General features: G+C 39.1%; 1 protein-coding gene across 2 annotated transcripts in view; it reads right to left on the bottom strand.

Annotated features, from left to right (window-relative positions):
- Positions 1 to 21,045, bottom strand: part of pdgfc (platelet derived growth factor c) — a gene marked incomplete at its 5' end in the record, with an annotated part of 44,258 nt that extends 23,213 nt beyond the window's left edge. Inside the window, 3 exons of one of the 2 annotated variants that reach the window (XM_079480016.1) lie at positions 20,233 to 20,299; positions 20,403 to 20,696; positions 20,844 to 21,045. In XM_079480016.1, coding sequence (XP_079336142.1) covers positions 20,233 to 20,299; positions 20,403 to 20,405 — 70 coding nt within the window. Of the gene's footprint in view, positions 1 to 20,232; positions 20,345 to 20,402; positions 20,697 to 20,843 lie in introns of those variants that run through there. The other variant, XM_079480015.1, reaches the window with a different exon arrangement.

The following is a 21,045-nucleotide window of genomic DNA, read 5'->3' as shown; positions in this document are numbered from 1 at the left end:
TTATCGTCAGGTTAGGATTGGCAAACTTTTTTATCCTTGTGTTGGTAAACATGTACCAGCGACATTTAGTTTTTGTTATTCCAAACGATAAATTAAAAAAATTAAATCTGTCATATCGGTTAAACGTCGTCACGAATAGAAGTCTCACAAAAGTAACATGGCCACAGACCTCTAAAAACGTGGATGAATATTAATGACTTACCAGGGAACACGTTTTTCATAAAGTTAACAGAGGCTTGGTGGTGGTGATGTTGATGTCGAGAGACCATCTGTTTATAACATTATGTTAGCTTATACTTCTGGCGATTGTATTTAGGCTTCAAAAATAGCAAATATTTTGTTAATTTGTAAATATTATCTTGATAGGCAAAATGTCTATCGTTTACCCTTGTTAAATCACAGCGCTTATTTGTGCGATTTTCCAGCAGTCTGTGGGAAAGATTCTTTCAGTCGAGAGAACCAGTGCCGTGCTAATTTCCGAGCTTCAAAAATATGTCATCTGTGCACCATTCTGTCAAGGAGAGCGTGACTGTGACTGTTCTTTAAAATAGCCAGTCACAGATTTGGAACTTGTGTGTGACTAAATGTTGACAAATTCATTTTAGGAGAACTTTTCATTTAATGCTTAGTGACGTTTCAGTGAGTCAGTGGAAGAGAAAGGATTGTGAAGTGAACCCGTTTTTTGGGGGAACAGCTTCGACCTTGACCTCCACAAGAAACAGAAATCGGATCTCTGACATCCTTAAAAAATGATAAAAAGGGAACCAATTAGATCATCAAAACTCAATATGTTTGACTAAGACTCCGTATGACTTGTTTATAACAGAAGGAAGGAAACAAACAAAGCCTGATAAAATTTCCCAGTATAAATATGACAGCGGCTACTTTGATGTGCCTTTCTGTTTTATTATTAATTGAACTCATGGAAAGAGATGTGAAAGACAATACATGAACCACTTTTGAAATACAAACCTTTTACACATCCAAAAATACTAATAAAATAATAATGGTGCTTGACATGCAGAAACCTAACATGCCCTGCAAACTATAGCCTGCTTTAAGAACAGACTCCTTGTCAGTGCTAGCAACCTTAAACAAGACGGCTCTTGCTTTCTAGAGCATTTTGTGTCAAATCCAAACAAGAGAGCCTGCGGAGAAGTGTCGAACACCTCAGATCTGTTTGCAGCACAATCCCTAAACCCTTTATGGACGTTATATAAACAAATCAGGAGTTGGCGGCAGCTGGCAGTCTTTGATGTTTCATGAAACAAGAGCGAGCCAGCCTTTTTCAGCATTTCCCCAGCATGTTACAGCATTTACCGAGCTGGCTGGCAGCTTCTTGTCAAGCTCTGGATTAATGTTGAGATGTCTGAGTGTTAAGACAAGCCTTTTCTTTTTGACGCCAATGACTGCAAAAGTCGTTCATAGTTTTTGGAAGGGTTATGGTGCATTCTGGTTCTCAATACCATGGAGGAGATGGTGAAGTGGGTATGTTATTAAAAAAGCAGGTTGTTCAGTCAGGTTGACAATTTATAGGGATTTATATCCCAAATTGATGAAAAACTGTAATATCAGAAATGCAACAAAAAATTGTGTAAAGGGATACAACACCCAAAAATGAAAATGCTGTCATCATTTTCACCCTCAAGATGTTCCAAGCCTGTATAAATGTATTTGTTCTGTTGAACACAAAAGATATTCTGAAGAATTTAGAAAAGCAAACAGTTCTGGGACACCTGTGACAACCTTTTTCCCCCCTACTATGGTAGGAACAATCTTTGTGTTCAACAAAACAAAAAGCTTTGGAACAACTTTGAGGGTGAGTAATACATGACAATGTTCATGTTTGGGTGGAGTATCCCTTTAAGGACGTATATTTACAAAATATACTTTTATAAAATAACACCAATAAGCCCGATCCATAGATCAGAATGGCGTACGTGCACGAGAAAACAGTGCGGCTCGAGATTTCCGCACAGTTTTGGACACGAAATGTGACTTTGTGGCCCTTACTCAGACAGTTCAAATTCTGATGGCAAATAAAATGACGCGAAAACAATATTTTGGACATTTGGTGATATTGTAATACAAAACAAATATTTTGGAAGTTGTTTTGATGGTACAATCACTGTAAATCCAGTAAATCCCTTTTATAATTTGAGCATCTTCAGTTCAACTTCCTGTGAGCAATTCAATTGAAATTGCTCTTATTTAAAGGTCCAGTGTGTAATTTTTGGGAAGATCTATTGATAGAAATGCAATATAATATATATATATATACATCTACATACATACACTACAGTTCCCATTGATAGTTTGCCATGTTCTGTCAGCCGTCCTAGTGTTCCGAAAGGAGGGAGGGGTTTTATGAGCGGTTGGGTTGCAATTCGCAACCTTGGCACTAGATATTACTGACTGGACCTTTAAATCTTAATCCCTAATCTCTTCAGCACAATTTTAGTAAAGCTGTTGGACCTAATGAACAAAGAATAACAAAAGCCTGTTATTCATTTACATTTACATAGAAAGCATAGACAACATTACTTGTAGCACACATTATTATGAGTGATGTACTTAGCCAAGGAACAGTGAGTTTTACACACAGTTTTAAACCTGAAATAAATGAGCTCTTAAAACGAAACAGGGCAATTATAGATGCCTTTACTGTTAGTAAACATTGTGATGCATTTTTGTGGGAGGCAGAAAGATCCTGCACGTTCTGTTTTGTTTGCTTTTTGACAATGACTAGAGAAAAATCTGATAAAAATGTTAACATGTAAAGTCACTCAGGGTCTAGGACCGCAGTTTTTTTTTTAATAAGTTAACTTTAACGCAAGGAACCTGGCCGACCTGTACATGCTCACTCAATGGATCCAGGGACGAACTGACAGGATTACCTCCAGTTAAGTGGCCTGACTTCTACAGTACACCTACCAGACAGAGAAACAAAGCGTGTATAGTGAAGATAAACAGAGTGTTTATACATCTGTAAATGCTTGCGTGTACTACTAACAGTGGCAAACATGTTTCCTTTATGTTTAGTTTCTGGCCGATAGTTAACTGCAAGCTGTATAACTAACAAAGTTAGCTAGCAAACGTCCTTGTTTGATTTTTAAAACTTCGGTTTGGTCAGGATTGAGAGAGGTTCTCTGTGTCTGTATTGTGAGATGACCTCATCTCACTGGGTTAAATAATGTCATATAATGATCAGAGGCTGGCCTCCTGGGCACATTACCTCAAACATGACTTTTCCTTGACCCACCTCTCTTTTTTCCCTCTCTCCTGAGGAGAATGCTACACTGATTAAGGTAGGAAGCTGAGCATGAATAAATAAGGGCTCACAGTGCTACCATTGTGCCTTGTTCGCATGTTAGACCTCCGACTGAGTCTGGAGTTTAAATATTAACCTGGAGGCAGCGGAAACAAAGACGGCACACACGTAAGCGAACGTGTCGGGATGTGGGCGATGGTGCAAATATAAACAAAAACACACAGTGGGAAAAACAGGAACACGTCACTCTTTATAAAAAGTCAACGCTAAGTGACGGATGCTTAACATGAAACATATCGGCATAAATATACTTTATAAAAAAATACTAACCATTAAGGGATTTGGGACTTTATTAATGCACTTATTTTGTTAAACACAGCATGGTTTTTACTGCATTAATCCCACTGTATTCATACAAATATCAAGGCTAACTATTCGTCAAAGTCCATTTTGATCAGGTTTTAATAAGACTGGGGTTGGATGACTGCAATAAACTCCAAGCAAAGGAACAAACATTAACACAGAATCACCTCCATTCTAGCCCTCCCATTGGAAATTTGGCGTAATAATACCACATTTCCCAGTCGTCCGGCAGAAGGCCTTGATGTCCCTATTTATTTCGCTCAAGAAGGTTCATTCCTGAGGAGATGTATATTACCACCCGTAACAGCATTTAACAGCATAATGTGCTAATGTTTCTGATTCCAGGGGACTTATTCAGAGGCTGTCTGTGTTTTAATCCACCATATGCTAGAAGTAGACTGCAGCCGGCTGGTGAAACTGTACCCCATGCTTACCGTTTCCCTCCCGTACATCCTTATATTCCCCACCCCCGCTTTTAAGTTGCTCCTTTACATCTGCTTATGATTAAGGGTTTGTAGCGGTAACTACAGGTGCTGTAAATTCCACTTCTGGCCTTCTCATATATATTGCTTTAAGGTTTACAGTTGGGCAGCACGGAGATGGAAGAGCCAGAGAGTATGGGAATGAGACTAGGGCTGAGAGGATAAGTGGGGGTAACTCAGCATGGGAATTTATCATACCATTAAAAAATAATTTGGCTTCAAAAGCATTGACTTATTTGGAATGTAACAATCTGCTGCGCAGATGGTCCGTATGGAGACTCACCACAGGAGTTTGATGCCTAGAAATGCTCAGTTCTTATTGGCCATTTAACGTCACTTAACTGGCAAACCTTTTCTTCAATAGACTGAGGAAGGTTTTGTGTGCATGTAAGTAAAGGTTACGCTGTGGATTGACATCTATCAGGTCTTCAATTTAATTTTGGGCACCCATACTCTAATTTTATCATGTCTTATTCTACAGTGTTGCCGCTTTACAGACCTCCAACAACCAACAGCAGAATACAAAGGTTAAGGTCAAGACCAAAATAAATAAACAACTGATTTATCGCATGACTTAACCCAATGTCACTGAAGGTCACACTCTTACAGAAAGATCTGAATGTCTGGGAAACATGTACTGATAAGGTCTTCTTTTTGTCTCATTTAATGTGTTTTTGAATGCAAATTGTGCACATTGTATTATCATCATAGATCACACTGAAGGGAATGATGAGCAAACTAAGAAAATTACCAAGAAAATTAAAGGGACAGTTCCTCCAAAAATGAAATTGTTGTCATCATTTACTTGCCCTCTTTTCATCTCAAACTTGTGACTTACTTTCTTATGCAGAACACAAAAGAGATTTTGACTATTGTTGGTAACAAAACAAACGAGGGCACCAATTTACTTCAATTGTATAGACATAAAACCAATTCAAGTCCATGGGAACCACAGTTGTTCGGTTCCCCACATTTTTCAAAGTATCAGAAGGACATATAGGTTTGTAATGACAAAGAAGGCAGGCAAAGAACGACTCAATGTTAATTTTGGGTGAACTTTAACAAATATATACCGTATATAATATAAATAATGCTAAAATCAGATGTTACTCCAGGACTCAATACTGTACAACACAACTAACCCTACCCATTCATCCTAATCATGTTACAACACAAAATAAACCAAGTGCAAGTTCAAGCGAAGCTGTGTGACCATAAGGTTGCTGTTATGTCATCACATGCAGTGTAATGAAATCCTGCAGGCACTTCACCAAGAGTTGATTAAGATCCTAACAGGCCACCAAAACATTCTCTTCACAGCTCACAGAATGAGGCTTGTCCATTAACACATCCTCTCAGAGAGCTCCACAACATCCGTGTACGCTATCGTATGGCCAGAGCGACAGTGCCCTAACCCACTCTGTCGGTGAGTTGATGTAAGAGTGTGTGTGCGTATAAATGCATTGAAGACACTTGTCCAACAGGAAATTTGATTCTGAAGTTACCACGACTGATCACTCTCTGTCTGCATTTTCTAACATCGCACTTTCTGTGGTTCATGCCACTAAATTTATAAACTTGAGCTCATAACTGTTAAACTGATCATCAGCTCAAGTATCATCTGGGCAGTACATTATTTCTCAGAGTCGACTTAAATTAGGCTCTAGGCCGGTTCTAAAGTTAACAGCGACAACTGGAAAAACAAAAGCATGTGGAGCCGGGACGATTTTGAAAGTCTTGCAGATCCCCATAGCCATTATGATGATCTAGTGTTACATTCACTGTTTATTCTTTAAAGATTCGTTTTTGTAGGGAAAGCAAAGACCAATTATTTCTGATGGGGTAATATAAAATCAGCTTGTAGAATAGAACACAGATATTTCCATTTTGTCAACAACTATAAAAAACGCACATTTGTTATAGATGTCGAATTATGCACCACTAGTCATACATTTTAACTATTCTGTTTGTTTGGACACATTAGTGACATTTCTTCTGCACTCTATTGTTTATGTGTTTGTTTGAGACAAAAGTTGACCAGTTGGGCTGCTCAGTCAGTCACCAAAGAGCCACAATATCTTTACACTTAAAAATAGTCTAATTTAAAGCTTGCTCAAATAGCTGTCACTTCATATAACTGCACACTGTAACAGGGAATTTAAACACGGAAATGAATTGACACACATTCAATTCAGTGAGAGGCAGGCTACAATGTGGTCTCCTCATCGCTAATTTGGATACCACACCAGTCCAAACCATTCATCTAGCTACAAATATTGGGAATAAAGCGTCTTTGTGGCTTTTCCCATACAAAAAGCATGTGTCTGTTACTCAGTGTGAAACTGAATTAAAATAAACTCTTCCGACACGTAAGCTGCTTGCATTCTTGTGTTCGTGGTTCTGGCCACACACACACGTCTTACTCATGTTGCATGTAGACCACATCCTTTAACAATCTGGAGGTCTTCAATTAAGTAAAACAAATGTGTGTGTGTGTTTTATCCTCTAATGGATGTCTGCTATCCTGCCTGCCTGATGCTTACAGTACTTTCACCGCAGAGCAATGTTTACACAGTTACACATAGCTTTGGTTCCCTTTAACATACCTATGACCAGACACATGAATTTGACATGACATCATCTTTGAAATACCACAAAATGAGCAGCAATCAGACAAATAACCCTTTTAATGACCTCCAACCATTAAGTCTCACACGCCGTGGTTGATATTAATATTAAAATCAACATAAGAGACTACACTAAATAAGAGCCTTTTTCAATTTTAACCTCAGAAAAAAGAAGACTAGATTTCAGTCTCATCAGGGTGGGTGGCCCTTACTCAAACCCTCCAATCTCATTAACCTGCCCCAAAAAAATCTTGACTGAGGATAACCTTGCAAAAAATACGGCAGAATCGCTGGCTGGCAGAGACACACCAGCCTTCAGAAATAACACTTTTAATGTTTGCATGTACTAAGAGCATATGATCATTTTAAATCTTTGATGCGGTCCGTCCAGAAACACACAGATGCACATCTGTATCAGACCCAACACCAGATTGACACAGAAGACATCATCTCTTAAAGCTTGTTTTGTAGCACAGCTGTGCTGGTCCTCCTGGGGAATGGCTGCGGGGTTCTTTGTAATCCCATCTGTGACTATGTGTGATGCATTTGTCTATGCACACGTGTGTACTAACCAGGGCTGGGACGATATATGGTTTAATTCGTATGCTCAGTTTCTCGATGAATTACGGTTAAATGCCACCACATCCGAAACCAGATGGCACTCTCGCAAAGAAACTCTGAACATGGGGCACAGAAGAACGATTTATACACGTAGTTCCAGGAAATGCTAATGGTCGTATTCTATAGCTGTTTTTCAAACCATTTCAGGTATTTTCATGATAATAAAGTATATTTATAATGGCGATGTTTGACGACTGTTGCTTTTTCAAATGCACGTTATAAACAACTCAATGTCGTAGTGATTTTAGATTGAGCAGTACTTCCTACTGATCAAAGAGCTGTGATTCACAGAAGAGCTGTGCATAGAACACAGAATCGAAGCCTTTGCTAATTTAAGAATCGCCTAAGAAAGGTATAATTATTAGTGTGAATAGCGATATACAGTATATCGTCCCAGCCCTATTAACATGCTTGCTTGAGCTTTCCAGCATCTAATGCAACTTTTCCTAAAAACATTTATATCAATAAAAAGTTGCGACAAGAAAAGATATTTAAACATCATGCGGTTTATTTTGTATGCATACGATCATTAAACATCATACATCACTTTTGTAAAGAGTCCAGATTTATTTTTATGGACAGCTAGTGGTTAAGAATTGACTGCATTTATTCAGCAGCTCTTATATAAGAAATCTTGCAAAAATTGTAACAGTAACGGAACAACACTTGGTCTAAGCAGCAGAGGAGATTTAACAGCTAAATGCCCAGATACAGACTGAGTATTTTTAAACCGCACTCAATATTGCCACACGTTGAGACATGCAATGACCAGCTGTTACTGGTAAGCTACTAACACGTTAACATGTCAAATGCCAAGCCAAAAATTGGTAAGCAAATAAACTGGTGCAAATATGTAATAGCGCTACAGTACTCAAGTCTTTTACTAATGTTCACCTCCGGTCATGAAAGAGGATCAGGACGGACAATATAATTTAACAGTCTGACCCAAAGACTAACTCAACCTAAACATACACACAAACACATACAGGTAGTCTATAGAATTTGCATTTACCGACTGCTGCTTGCTCAAGCATGCACACATACCATTGGAATATGGTCCAGACATTTACAACGAACCAGTACATTTCTCTCCATATAATGGAAGTCTAAAGGGCGCCAAAGTTGTTTGGCTACCAACATTCTTCAAATATCTTGTGTTGTGCAGAAGAAATAACTTTGAAATGGAGGCAGAGTAAATAATAAACATTTTCATTTTTGGGTGAAGTGTCTCTTTATGGCTAAATCAAAGGCTGTGGTTTTAGTTCCAAGAACAGGTAATTGTATTTGTGTCAAGAAGAACTACAGCTTTTTAAATAAAACTGAACTGTTGCAATACAACTTGAATGTGAATTTCTAACCTGCAGCATAAACAAATGAATGAAATGCAGCTCATGATAAATTATTTATAACAAAGAATTGTACAGAATTTTAGAATTAAGAATTTTAGGAATTGTAAAGTGCTTATTCAGAATAAGAAAGCTGTTTAAATCTTAAAATAAAAAGTCGGATCACGTTGTCTCTGATTGCCTTTTAACAGCCTACACACATCATTAAGCATCAGAGAGATTTCATCTGTCAGACGCTTTTTGTTAGCGTTGACTAATAACAAAACAACTGCACAACCACGCGTGACTAATAGGTTCCAAAAACACCCAATCACAGCATAAAACAACAGAATAATAGGAAACATTAAACAAATGAAAAACTAAATTGGTTTCTGACTATTGATGGAAACTTTGTGTATGTTCTCATAAAAAAGTTTTTTCATTAGTACAGGATGTGTTCTCCCTGGGAAAACAAGACCACAACATTAGTTGCAATCAGCTCTAAGTATTGCAATAAAACCATCTTTTAAATAGCCCTTTTTTTACAAGAACATAGTCCTGCTGACCTCATATAATCTCATACTGTAATGATAGCTGCTTAGAATAACCCTTGGAATTGTTTGGGTACTAAGAAGAGCTTCAGATTATCAGTGATTGGTTTTAATCTCTTTCTAATCTTTTGCATTAGGTCTTTGATTTTGTTTATCTTCATCCATTCGATTTTTACAGAGAAAATCGAAAACATACGAGACAGAATAGTAAAAACCCAACCTCCAAGTCAGTCCTATGAATTAGTATCAACCATCATCCCAAAGGAAAAGCTACAGTGTTTCTTACCAATAAAACAGGAAGATTTAATTACATTTATTGCAACATCTAAACCTACAACATGCTTTTTAGACCCCATACCAACTAAATTATTAAATGAGTTACTACCTGTTGTAACTGAGCCCATTTATAACATTATCAACTCGTCAATTCATCTAGGCCATCTCCCAGGACCCTTTAAACTGGCCATCATTAAACCTCCTATCAAGAAACAAAATTTAGACCCCAATGAACTAGGAAGCCTTAGATCGATTACAAATCTCTCTAAAATACTGGGAAAAGTAGTGTCCACTCAGTTGTGCTCTTTCTTTCAAAATGACATGCACGAAGAATTTAGGCTTTAGACCACATCATAGCTCTGAAACTGCACTTGTTAAAATTACAAACGACCTGCTTATACAGACGTGCTCAAATTGGTTGGTACTCCACCACAAAAAACGAAGAAAGTGCAATTTTCTCTGAAATAACTTGAAACTTCTCCAGACTGCAAGTTTCAGTTCTTTCCATAGATGTTCGATAGGAATCAGATAAGGACGCATTGAAGGCCACTTCAGAATTGCCCAATGTTTTGCTCTCATCCATTGTTGGGTGATTTTAGCTGTGTGTTTTGGGTCATTATCCTGTTGGAGGATCCGTGACCTGCGACTGAGACAGAGCTTTCTGACACTGGGCAGTACGTTTCGCTCCAGAACGCCTTGATAGTCTTGAGATTTCATTGTGCCATGCACAGATTCAAGGCACCCTTTGCCAGATGCTGCAAAGCAGCCCCAAAGCATGACCGAGCCTCCTCCATGTTTCACTGTAGGTATGGTGTTCATTTCTTTGAAAAGCTTCTTTCCCCCTGTGAACATAGAGCTGATGTGACTTGCCAAAAAGCTCCAGTTTTTACTCATCTGTTCAAAGGACATTCTCCCGGAAGGATTGTGGAGTCCTCCTGTGTCTTCTTCCATGGAGCCCACTTTTGCTCAAAAAGTGACGGATGGTGTGATCACACACTGACTTACCTACACCTTAGAATTCAGCTTGTATCTGTTTGGCAGTTATCCTTGGTTCTTTTTCTACCATTCGCACCATCCTTCTGTTCAATCTGGGGTCGATTTTCCTCTCACGGCCACGCCCAAGGAGTTGGCAACAATTCCATGGACCTTAAACTAAAAAAAGCTTGGAGATGGTCTTGTAGCCTTTACCTTTACCATGCTTGTCTATTATCATCTGTCTGAGCTCCTCAGACAACTCTATCCTTTGCTTTCTCTGGGTTAGAAAGCACCCCTTTCCTTTACAGCTGTGCTTTAAGCACCCCTTTCCTTTACATACATTTTTCAGCTGACTCAATTTAAAAGCTTTTTTATTTTTCTATGTTGTTTCAAATGTCTGTGAGTAATCGTGTTAAATGACCGTGATGTTTGTCATAATCGAGCAGCCCTACTGGCTACCCATCAAGTATCATATTGACTTTAAAGTTATTTTTATTACTTCTAAAGCATTAAACGGTTTAGCACCAACCTACATAACAGAGCTTCGATCACACTACAATCCATCACGCTCTCAAAGATCTCAAAACACCGGACTTTTCATAACACTTATGCATAAAATAACTAAATCCACCAAATTTTGATGGTGGATGATTTGACTTCATCTGTGTTCATGTTTAAGACACACTCAAAATGTTAAACTCTTCAAAATGAAAACCAGATTACCAGAAAGCATTTTTTAATATGCAAAACATAAATACTAAACTATTCATGATTAAATAAACATAACTGCACCTGGTTTCTGCAAGTATGGGCATATAAACCAGGTGGTTTAGCTATGAGGTGAGCACAAGAGTTTTTGGCAGAAGTAAAAGAGTCATGCCTGTTCAAACTGAGGCGGCATGCACTCCATCCGATGTTGAAACAAAGCAGATTTTTTACTTCCGAGCTATTTGTATGTCTGAAATTAATCTCATAATGAGTTAAACCTTTCATATATAATTTGCATTTAAAGGCCAATTGTGTTACTTGTTGAGGATCTATTGGCAGAAATGCAATGCAACATAATTATGTCTTCTAAAGGTGTATAAAGAAGCTATTCTGTAGAATGGTGTAGAATGAGCTATTTCTATTAACATACACCACGGGTCCCCTTACTTGGAATTCACCATGCTTTTTTTACAGTAGCCCTAAAAGGACAGACTGCTTTACGGAGCATGTTTCATAAAAATACATTATCTCTTTCGGAGAAGAATTGAAAACGTGAAGACATCTTAGTCTTGTGTCAGACACCGTAGCGCTTCGAATGGGATGGGTGGAGTCAGCCGTTGGTTGCATTTCATAACCTCACCACTAGATGCCACTACATTTCATACACTGTACATTTAAACCCCCCCTCATGTCTATAAACTTTTTCCCCGAACACTAGACTCCATGGGCCCTGATTTCAACACAGAAAAGTGGAAAAACTTTAAAAATAAGTCACTTTATATAGTTGATCTAGTTAAACTCCATCATTACTGTCACAGGTATTTGGACTGAGATGGTCCCTTAAATTGTTGAGTAATGCAATGTGAAAACTGCACACACACTCAGTAGTCCCAAAGAAATAAATGAGTGCTGTTCCTGGCATCTCATTAGCCAGTAGGGCTTCCGGCCTGAATTAGTGCTGTCATTTTATAGAGCTAATGGGAGGCTTCTGAACAGATGTCCGATGTGGGGGGGTGAACAATTTCACCTTCAGTGCTTTAAGCCTGATTTATCTCACCTTCTCTCACCCCAGTTGTTCTAACACGTGATGCACTTTGCTGATCACCCATCACCCTGTTAGTCATAAAATATGCTATGACAAGATAGACAGGTGGAGAAAGCACAGTATGATCTAAATTTATTAACCCTTTCGTTTTATTTACAGGTAGGTGGAATAGTTACGTTTTGTGCATTGGTTAATTAATTGGAATGCATTTCACTTTTAAGTTGGGATGAGCCATTACATCAATGGCTCATCGCAACTTAAAAGTGAAATGCATTCCAATTAATTAACCAATGCACAAAACGTAACTATTCCACCTACCTGTAAATATAAAAATATATACATATATCGGACACTAAATTGAATGGCCTTCCAAATGCATAATCTTCATCCCTTATCCAAAATCAAACTAGGAGACAGCGAATACAGCAGGAGCTCTACGACTACATGACAGCAAGAAGATTCCCTCATCCATGAGTGAAAAATCCTTACAACACTGCACTTCAGTGTCAATACATTAGAAGTCATAATTCGGTGGCAGTCCAAGTTAATCATCTCAAATCTGGCCTGGCCTGCATGCGGCTATAAATCACAACCGGTGTCCATCTTAGCTGACAGCAAGGCTGCTGCAGCTGCACCTCCATCTGCAGGCTGAGAAATGAATCTCCGGTCTCCAGGGAGATCCCAAGTGCCACGCCTGACACCAGCATCTGTGTGGTGTGTGCGGAAAACCTATTTGCGCTCAGGCAAAAAGCCAGGCGTTCTTTGAATACCGCGTGTGATTGAGTTACACACGCTGGGTGTGCGACTGGCACGCTGTCGTAGATCAAATTGCGTCATGTGCGATAATGCAATCTGCCTGGCATGGGTACAGTGGTGCTCGGCTAGTGAGTCCAACGACAGGTGTGCCACCACGTTTTTTAAATAACGTAACCATATTTCACCAGCTAACATTGTACTGCTGACAGAATAATGATGAAGCTGTTGGGTGCCGCATTCCAAAACATCTTGGCATTCAGTTACAGTTTTGTAGAAATCTAAAGTTCTGCATGAACAATTACTAATCAAATATGCTGTGCTGTTTTTATCCATGGAACACAAAACTTCATTTTCTGCACAAATAAAGTCAAGTGAAATGAAGAGCGGGGTGACTTTTTGGAGCTTGACCACCTGAGTTACGATAAGAGGAAGGGTGGGACCGGGAAATGACTAAAGCTAGATTTGAACTTTGGTCCCCTGCACACAACTGCACTACCCACCAGGCCACATTTCAATCACTACAGTATTGTTTTGAAAGGTGAAGATCCTGTCAGTTCTCCACAATTTATGCCATTCATTGTCTCGTTCCTCTACAACAGATCATATAGTAACATGGGAATAGTCATTTGAACAATGATGGGGCTTTAGAAAATTCCCAGTAGCTAGTGGACATATAAAAAGCAAGAACAAACATTTTGGTAAATTTCTGCTGCACAAAAGCAGAACTTCTCAGACGGCTGAAGGTGATACACAGCGAAATATTTCCTCATTTCAGAAGCATAGCACAGACACATCTTTTTTTATTTTGCTAATAGCGAATGTTTCTGTGTGGGTTAATACACTCATTTGGTAATCCTCCCACTTTCTGAGAAGACATGCTGTATTGAGTGCTAAGCATATTGAAAATGAATGTCTCAAAACACCCAAACATATTGCCAACCTAACAACGCCTAAATATTGGTAAACTTTCAAAACGTTTTTGAACTGAAAGCCTACCGATTCAGAAGCGTTCACCATCAAAGCCAAGAAATCGCCCAGTATACAGTAATTAATTCTCCAGATGCAGGCTACGTATGTTGTCTGCAACAATGCCAGGATATTACTGACATTAAGGGTCAGTTTTAGCTTTCGGTTACGAGCAGGTTTTTCATTGATGATGTCCAAATAAGCTTCACTCGTTGCTTTTGAGAAAGATTACAGATTTCTTATGACGTCTGACTGCACCTAAAAGCAAAAAAGGTTTAAATAAGTGAGTTAGTCCATGTGTGTAGTCCCTGGGCCCTTAAAATATATCACTCCAGAGGGTCAGCAAAATAAATTAACTTGGTACAGAAACTAGGTAAACCCTGTGTACTCAAAACTAAAATACTTGACGCAAAATATGGGATAATATTTACTAAAATAAAATAAAAAATAGAGTAAAATTATTTGTTATAACGTATATCCTACTGGGTCAGAATAGGTAAAACATTTTACACAAAATTTAAAGAGCAAAATATAGTATCACAACAGAGAAAGAGAGAGACCAAGCAAGATACTGTAGAATGAGACTCCAAAAGGGTGGGGGCACCTTAAAATACCTCTCTGACATCTGCCAAGGTATGTAGACATGCCTTGAAGAGATAGGAACCAAGGTCAAGTCATCGCATTTACCTGCTGCCAAAATTCTAAGGCCTTTGGAATTTGGTGTGCTCTGTAAATAGGCAATATCTACGGACAGCTTACACCTAAGAGCACAGTATTATCTGTTCCAACAGAGCACTAGTCCTCACAAATAGTTACAGGTTATCCGCATGTTTCAGCCAAGGGCGTCGATTTGGGGGAACACTAAGGGGCGGTTTCCCCGGACAGGGATTAGCCTAAACCAGGACTAGGCTTTAGCTTAATGAGGATATTTAAAGCATTTAAAAAAAATACTTTACAAACAAACATTTCTGTGTGCTTCTTGAGACAAAACAATCCCACGGATATATTTTAAGATTTGATTAAAATATTTTGATCAAGACGGTACTTAGATTTTAATTAGTCTGGGACTAGGTTTAAGCCCCCTCCGTGAAACCGCCCCTTAAATGTCCCTACCAATAATTTCGACCAAACCACTGATGTCCGTCTGTGCCTTGTATTTTGTACTTATTACTTATTTTATTCAACATTTATGTATCCAGTAATCATTTAATTGAAATTAAAAATATCTTTTACAACCGCGTTAGCACAGTTTTGTGATAAACAAATGGTTAAGTTCTCTACAATGAGTCCCACCTCTCGTACCCACGTCGCTTTGTGATGGGTTTTGCCTTCTCTCGCTAACGTGTGACGTAGGCTGCAGCTGATTCAGTTCGGTTATAAGCTCCAAAGCTCTGTCAAGTCACGAAACATTTTCAAGTGCGTATTGACAAAAATACAGCAAGTTGAGTCACATATTGATTCAGGAACACTGTTTTTCCCATTGCATGACAATCCGCTATTAATCGGATGAGTTGCAAATTTAAACGTTAAGTGTGTGTCTGTCCTTATATACATCTATAGGGATAACTAAATGTAGTTGAATATCATGACAATCGACTGTTTCATATGGCTTTATTAGCTACATTTATTATTTTCAATAAGCATTTTTCTCAAACTGTTAGTGATTAGTAAAGGTGAGCTTTGGTGCCAAGCACCACCAATTGTGTCATTTTAATAGGTGTCAGAAACAGCGTTGCCCAGGTGGAAAGGCTTTTAAATCATGATTAAGTTATTAGTTGTGCGTTATATTAAGATTGCACTGTTATAGAGGTCGATTAAGCACTCAGTCATGCATATAGTAGTTTAAAGAATTTAAGCATTAATACGCATGTATATAAAAAGTAGCTGGTTGTATATTCTGGTGCATTTCTAATGAAACTGATCCTGCTGTTGACAGCAATATACCGTGTAACAAAGAGAGTGACGACAATGAAAAACAGTGTAGAAAACCATTTCAAATAAAACTATTTTAAGCATTATTAAATTATTCTATTGTATAAATAAGTCAAGTAAACGGCAAACGGTTCTGCAGACCAATTTAATGTCCCCACCAATGCCAAAATCAAATTTACGCCCTTGGTTCCAGCACGGAGGATAAAATGCGGTAGACTGTGCTTTTGTGGGGTTTACTAAGCCCACTTCAACTGTGCCAGCACCTCTCTGCATTATTTGCAAATCACTCCTTAATCTTCAGAATATTGTATTATAATATTAGCAAATCAACGTTTTCATTGCAACATTTCCTACATAAATGCTATGTGGCTATTCTCTGAAACTGAACAGGTTGTAGGCTGGCTTAGTTCATGACTGCTTAATAAAAACAATGTCATCTGTCTTTAAACTGTCCCGGGACTACAGATGGGATGAAGAAAGAAAGTCAAGGTGAAGGATGAGTTAAAGCTTGAGGAAGTGCTGTTGTCGGGGAGTGACTGACAGGAATTGATGGCACAAGGTATAGCTGAACCTGAGGCGTAGATGTCGTGCCACTCCAGTCTAGACGACAGCAGATATCTAAAGATCTCATGGTCAGTATCATCGCTGAAATGAAGTTAAAGCATTGTTTTTTATACATCTGCTCCTTAAAGCAGTTTAAAGAGTACAGTGTTGTGCCAAGGTTGTGGTTCCAGTGCTAGGAAACGCTTTCAATGCACTGTCAGATAAATATATGAGTTTTGGATGTTTAATGAGGTGTAAATTTCCTGCCTGGATACAACCGAGCACATTAGGACTAGAAAAAGAAAGAAAAACTTATTTGTGGTTATGCACGTATGACTGCAGCCAAAACTCTATCATATTATTTTTGTTGTCAGTGGAATATGAGATTTACTGCCTTTGAAAGTCAACTGTCGGATCGACATTACAAGTGTACCTGCCTGGGGCCAAGAAGGCATTAAGAACTCTTAGACGCATTTCTTATCACTGCATTTATCATGATAAACCAGAAAGTAGCAGAAAGTAGGAAGCAGATATGTAGCACAATTTTCAGTTTTCTGAAATAACCTCATCGAGGTAAACAGGAGGTCTTTAAAATATCCATGATCATTTCTCAAACTCGACAGCCCTACTTCTTTAAATTGGAGTCCTGTTCAGGATAGGAATGTACACTCACTGTCCGTCACAACAAACATCAGACAGGCACTGACTTGCTTCCTCGCCAATTCTGTCTCGTTGCTTTTCAAGCATGCAAACACAAACATTACAACCATGCAATCTTTTATTATGCGTTACTGAATAGATAGTTCCCTGACTGAGTTATGTTGCATCTCTTATGTGTGAAACCTCCCGGAGCTTTTCTTTTTAAGTCAGTAGGGTCTCAATAAAAAAAGCTTGGTCCCACTGAGCTTTTGAAACTCGGGCATTGGCAGGGTACAGTGTGTCGATTGACAGCAAACCTCAATGCCTACAGTATTACAGCCAGAAGGACTTGGTGAAAAAAGGCTGGGTTAAATGTGGACTTTAACAGGGAGTCATTTGTCTCAGGTGTGTGTGTGTGTGTGTGTGCCTCTGTCTTTGAGTTACCAGAGACCTTTCTTCCTTTTACTAGACTACTGGGTATTTAAAATCCTTTGGTTTACGTTTGCCCACAGTATGCGCACAATTCACAATTGCAGTATAAACCTAAAGTGCTATGGAAACTATTTATCACAACAGGCTGGTAATGTAAAAGGGATCTGCCAAGCAAGAACACTGCCAGCTGACACACAGTCTCCAAGTGCTGGGAACCACTTGCATTAGAAGCCTTCGCAACAAAGGTAATACCAACACTATGTTACCATGTAGATCCAAGTAGGATTCAAATCCACAAGTCTTATTAAGATAAGTTAAATTGTTAAATTGATTCTCAATGTAGGTTCTTATCTATCCTTTATCCTCAATAACTATTGTTTGTAAGCATTGAAGCAGATCTCTGCTTGAATCATTATACACACATATTTCTGTGATTCCTCCACCAATTATCTGTCTCTTATGTAAGGGACCATGCATGTGGCTTCACCACATTAACCCCATTCCAAACAGAGTAACCCACCACCTCGCGGGGCCCTCAGTTGTTACAGAGCCTAATTCTCACACGTCTCCGCTTCGGATGTCAGAAAGGTTAAAGAGCAGATTAATGGAGGATAATCTGGCACCAAGAGAACACTGCAGCTGCCTGCTGAACATACGCAGACTGATTTATGAACACAGCCAAAGTTGTGATTTGCTAACCGAGTTTGGTGCAACTATTTGTAGTTCCTTCATTAACAGGGCAGGTCACAGAGTAAAGAACACTGTTGCACCCAGGGTTAATGAGCAACTTCTCACCAGTCAGTCATCTGAGTTAAGACTATTTTTTTGCTTACATGCCACCTATGGTAATATTTTTGTAGTATTAAGTGCCAGCAACAGTTACTTCCCATTTCAATATCACTAGATATTAATAATTTCAAACAATGGTCCAATTAGCTCAGATGGTTACATATCTTGTATAAACTCCATTTAACATGTATATAAAATGGGGTTTTAAGGAAAGCAAATAGCTAATTTGTGTTTGCTCTTCTATTCAGAGCTTTGTTGCTTGCACGGCTGTGAGAACTTGGTTGGACACGCCTGTGCTGTAAAGTCTAAACTTCAGCATGGTCAGTTGAAATGATTAAATGAAACAGCTTTTGAAAGTCAGGTCAGTATATAAATGGAACAGTTCATGCAAACTTAAAAATAGTCAAAATTAAACTTGCCCAGAGGGCGCTTCTTATGACTCCTTGTGAAGATCATGTCCCAAATTCTTTGTAATTGCTAAATGTTCATCGGTACATTCTAAATTCAACTTAATTTTAGGGAAAAAAAAGGTTGGAACAACATAAATGACCGCTCTCAATTCTTATGTGCACTATTCCTTTAATGCTTTTCATAAGAAAATAATCTCTGTATCTGTCTCTGCCTTTTAAACAAAACAGCAAGGTTTTGTATAAGAACAATCCCTGTAAAAAACTCTGATGTCTTCAAAAGAGGTGGCAAACCCTCATTTGAGGTTAACCTTAAAAAAGTTGAGTAGCTTTTCAACCTGACCTCAACCTCACATTGCAGCTGTGAAATAAAACCGGCCCCCAGATCAGCGCTGAAGAACTGCCTCCATCAACACCAACAAAGATGACTGTGACAGAGCATCTACTGTTATGGCAATTAAAGAGAGCTCAAGAACAAACCTCTCCCTTCAGAGACCCTTGGCAGAGCACACTACCAATTCACCTCTATTCTTAAGCCATTGGGGAATAAAGGTGCAGTTAAAGCCAAGGACCCCTATCAAATGGCAATCACAAGGGTCTTCCCTGGCAAGCAACTCGGACCCAAGCGGGCTAAATATGCGCTGGATGTGCCAACTCAATTACATCTGCTTTTTTTAGGACAAAAATGTTAAGATTGAACAATTTTAGGGTCAATTTGTGAGACAGAAGGGAACAACAGCATTATTGGGAAAACATGGGTGGATTTACTGGAAACTAAGACGAGAAGAAGTGTTCATTTTGGACAAGACAGTTGTTCTACAGCCTTTCTAACAAAAAGTAACATAAAACATTTCACACTGCATCACGTGTTCTACATTTGCTAGAGTAAAGAAATAGTCTTGCAATGAAATCTCTGATTCTAAGCTTTATGAATGCAGGATGGTTCCACTTTGGTTCACCCTCTGACACAGTTAGGGGCGCTCCCTCGCCTAAGTCAACATAAGGAGTAGTTTACATTTTGTTAATGGTGCTCAATGGGCGACAGTTTGCTCGTCCCCTCTAACTTTCGAGCGTTCAAAGCAGAGACACAGTTAAATGGAAACTTTGAGTCAATTTTATTACTATTATTTTTACAGTTCACCTGTGTGAGTATTATTGGGATTCAGGGGAAAGCAAATTACATGACCCTGGGGCTCCCCACGCTTCATGAATGGAGTCTTTCTGCGATCAGAGAAATCTCTCCTCAGGGGACCCTGTTACACGGAGTCCCCCCCCCCCTAAATATACATACAGATGTGTTTCATGCACATGAAAGCCAAAGGTAACTTCAACGTCCTACTAAGCATAATGCTGCTCGAACCTAATAAAACGTGGCCATTCATTTCAAGGTAAACGAAATGCGTCCCTTGAGATTGCGCAGCCGTCTACGAGTGCGTAACAGTTTAAAGACGCTCTATGAAGTTTGCAGGTATAACACAACCACAATATAGAAAAGAAAGTCAAGCAACGGCACTTTAAACTTACCATTTTGCTCTTTCGTAGCGGGGTGCTGAATCTTACTGATGTGACTCGATTCCGCCACCGACTCATGCTGATGAAGAGACGATATAAGAATCAAGAGGAGCAATGGAATCATTTGGATAAATGGTGTCTTTCGGTGCTTATAGGCACTTTGTATGTGTTGTTTCAATCACCATGCAGGTATACTGCTTGTGAGATGGGTATCCAACTTTGGACACATCTGTAAGAAGTATGCGCAAGGTAAAGTCCACATAATCCCGATCGGCCAGTTGTTTCTTGCTTTCTGACAGCAAAAAGTTATTGGTGGAAAGTTACCCGAGATGCATCTGCTCACAGTTGAACGCTGCCGGACGCTTATTGGTGTAACTGAGCGCGCACCTGTCAGTTAAATGCCCCAGATATTCTAGAAAAATAACAGTTGAAGGCACTGCCAAAAGTGCGCACGTCTTCGGTCTTAAAACTAAGATCTGTTGAAACGAGAAACACACGTAAATAGGCAGAAAGTTCGACTGTCCCCTGCAAACACAGTCCATTAAATGCGTAACGCGTACGCGACACACAGTTGTTGAAACAGTTCCCTTTAAAATGTTCAAATGATGTAACTTGCGACTGACTAGGTAAAAGGCTGCCGGTGCCGGTGTCCGTCCAACAACTTTCTGAAGAATGTCTTGCTTTAGGTGTCCGCGACGGTATTGTTTGGCGAGTGCAGACGGCTGACTGGCGACACAACAGGTGCTACACATAAAGTCAAACTTCCCCGTGGAGGAAACTCCCCGGAGAGGCGGGGACCATTCCGCGCTCGATGCTGTTGCTGCC

The sequence above is a fragment of the Barbatula barbatula genome (genome assembly GCF_947034865.1).
Source record: "Barbatula barbatula genome assembly, chromosome: 18".
Lineage (NCBI taxonomy): Eukaryota > Metazoa > Chordata > Actinopteri > Cypriniformes > Nemacheilidae > Barbatula > Barbatula barbatula.
This window is presented reverse-complemented; position numbering and strand designations above follow the sequence as displayed.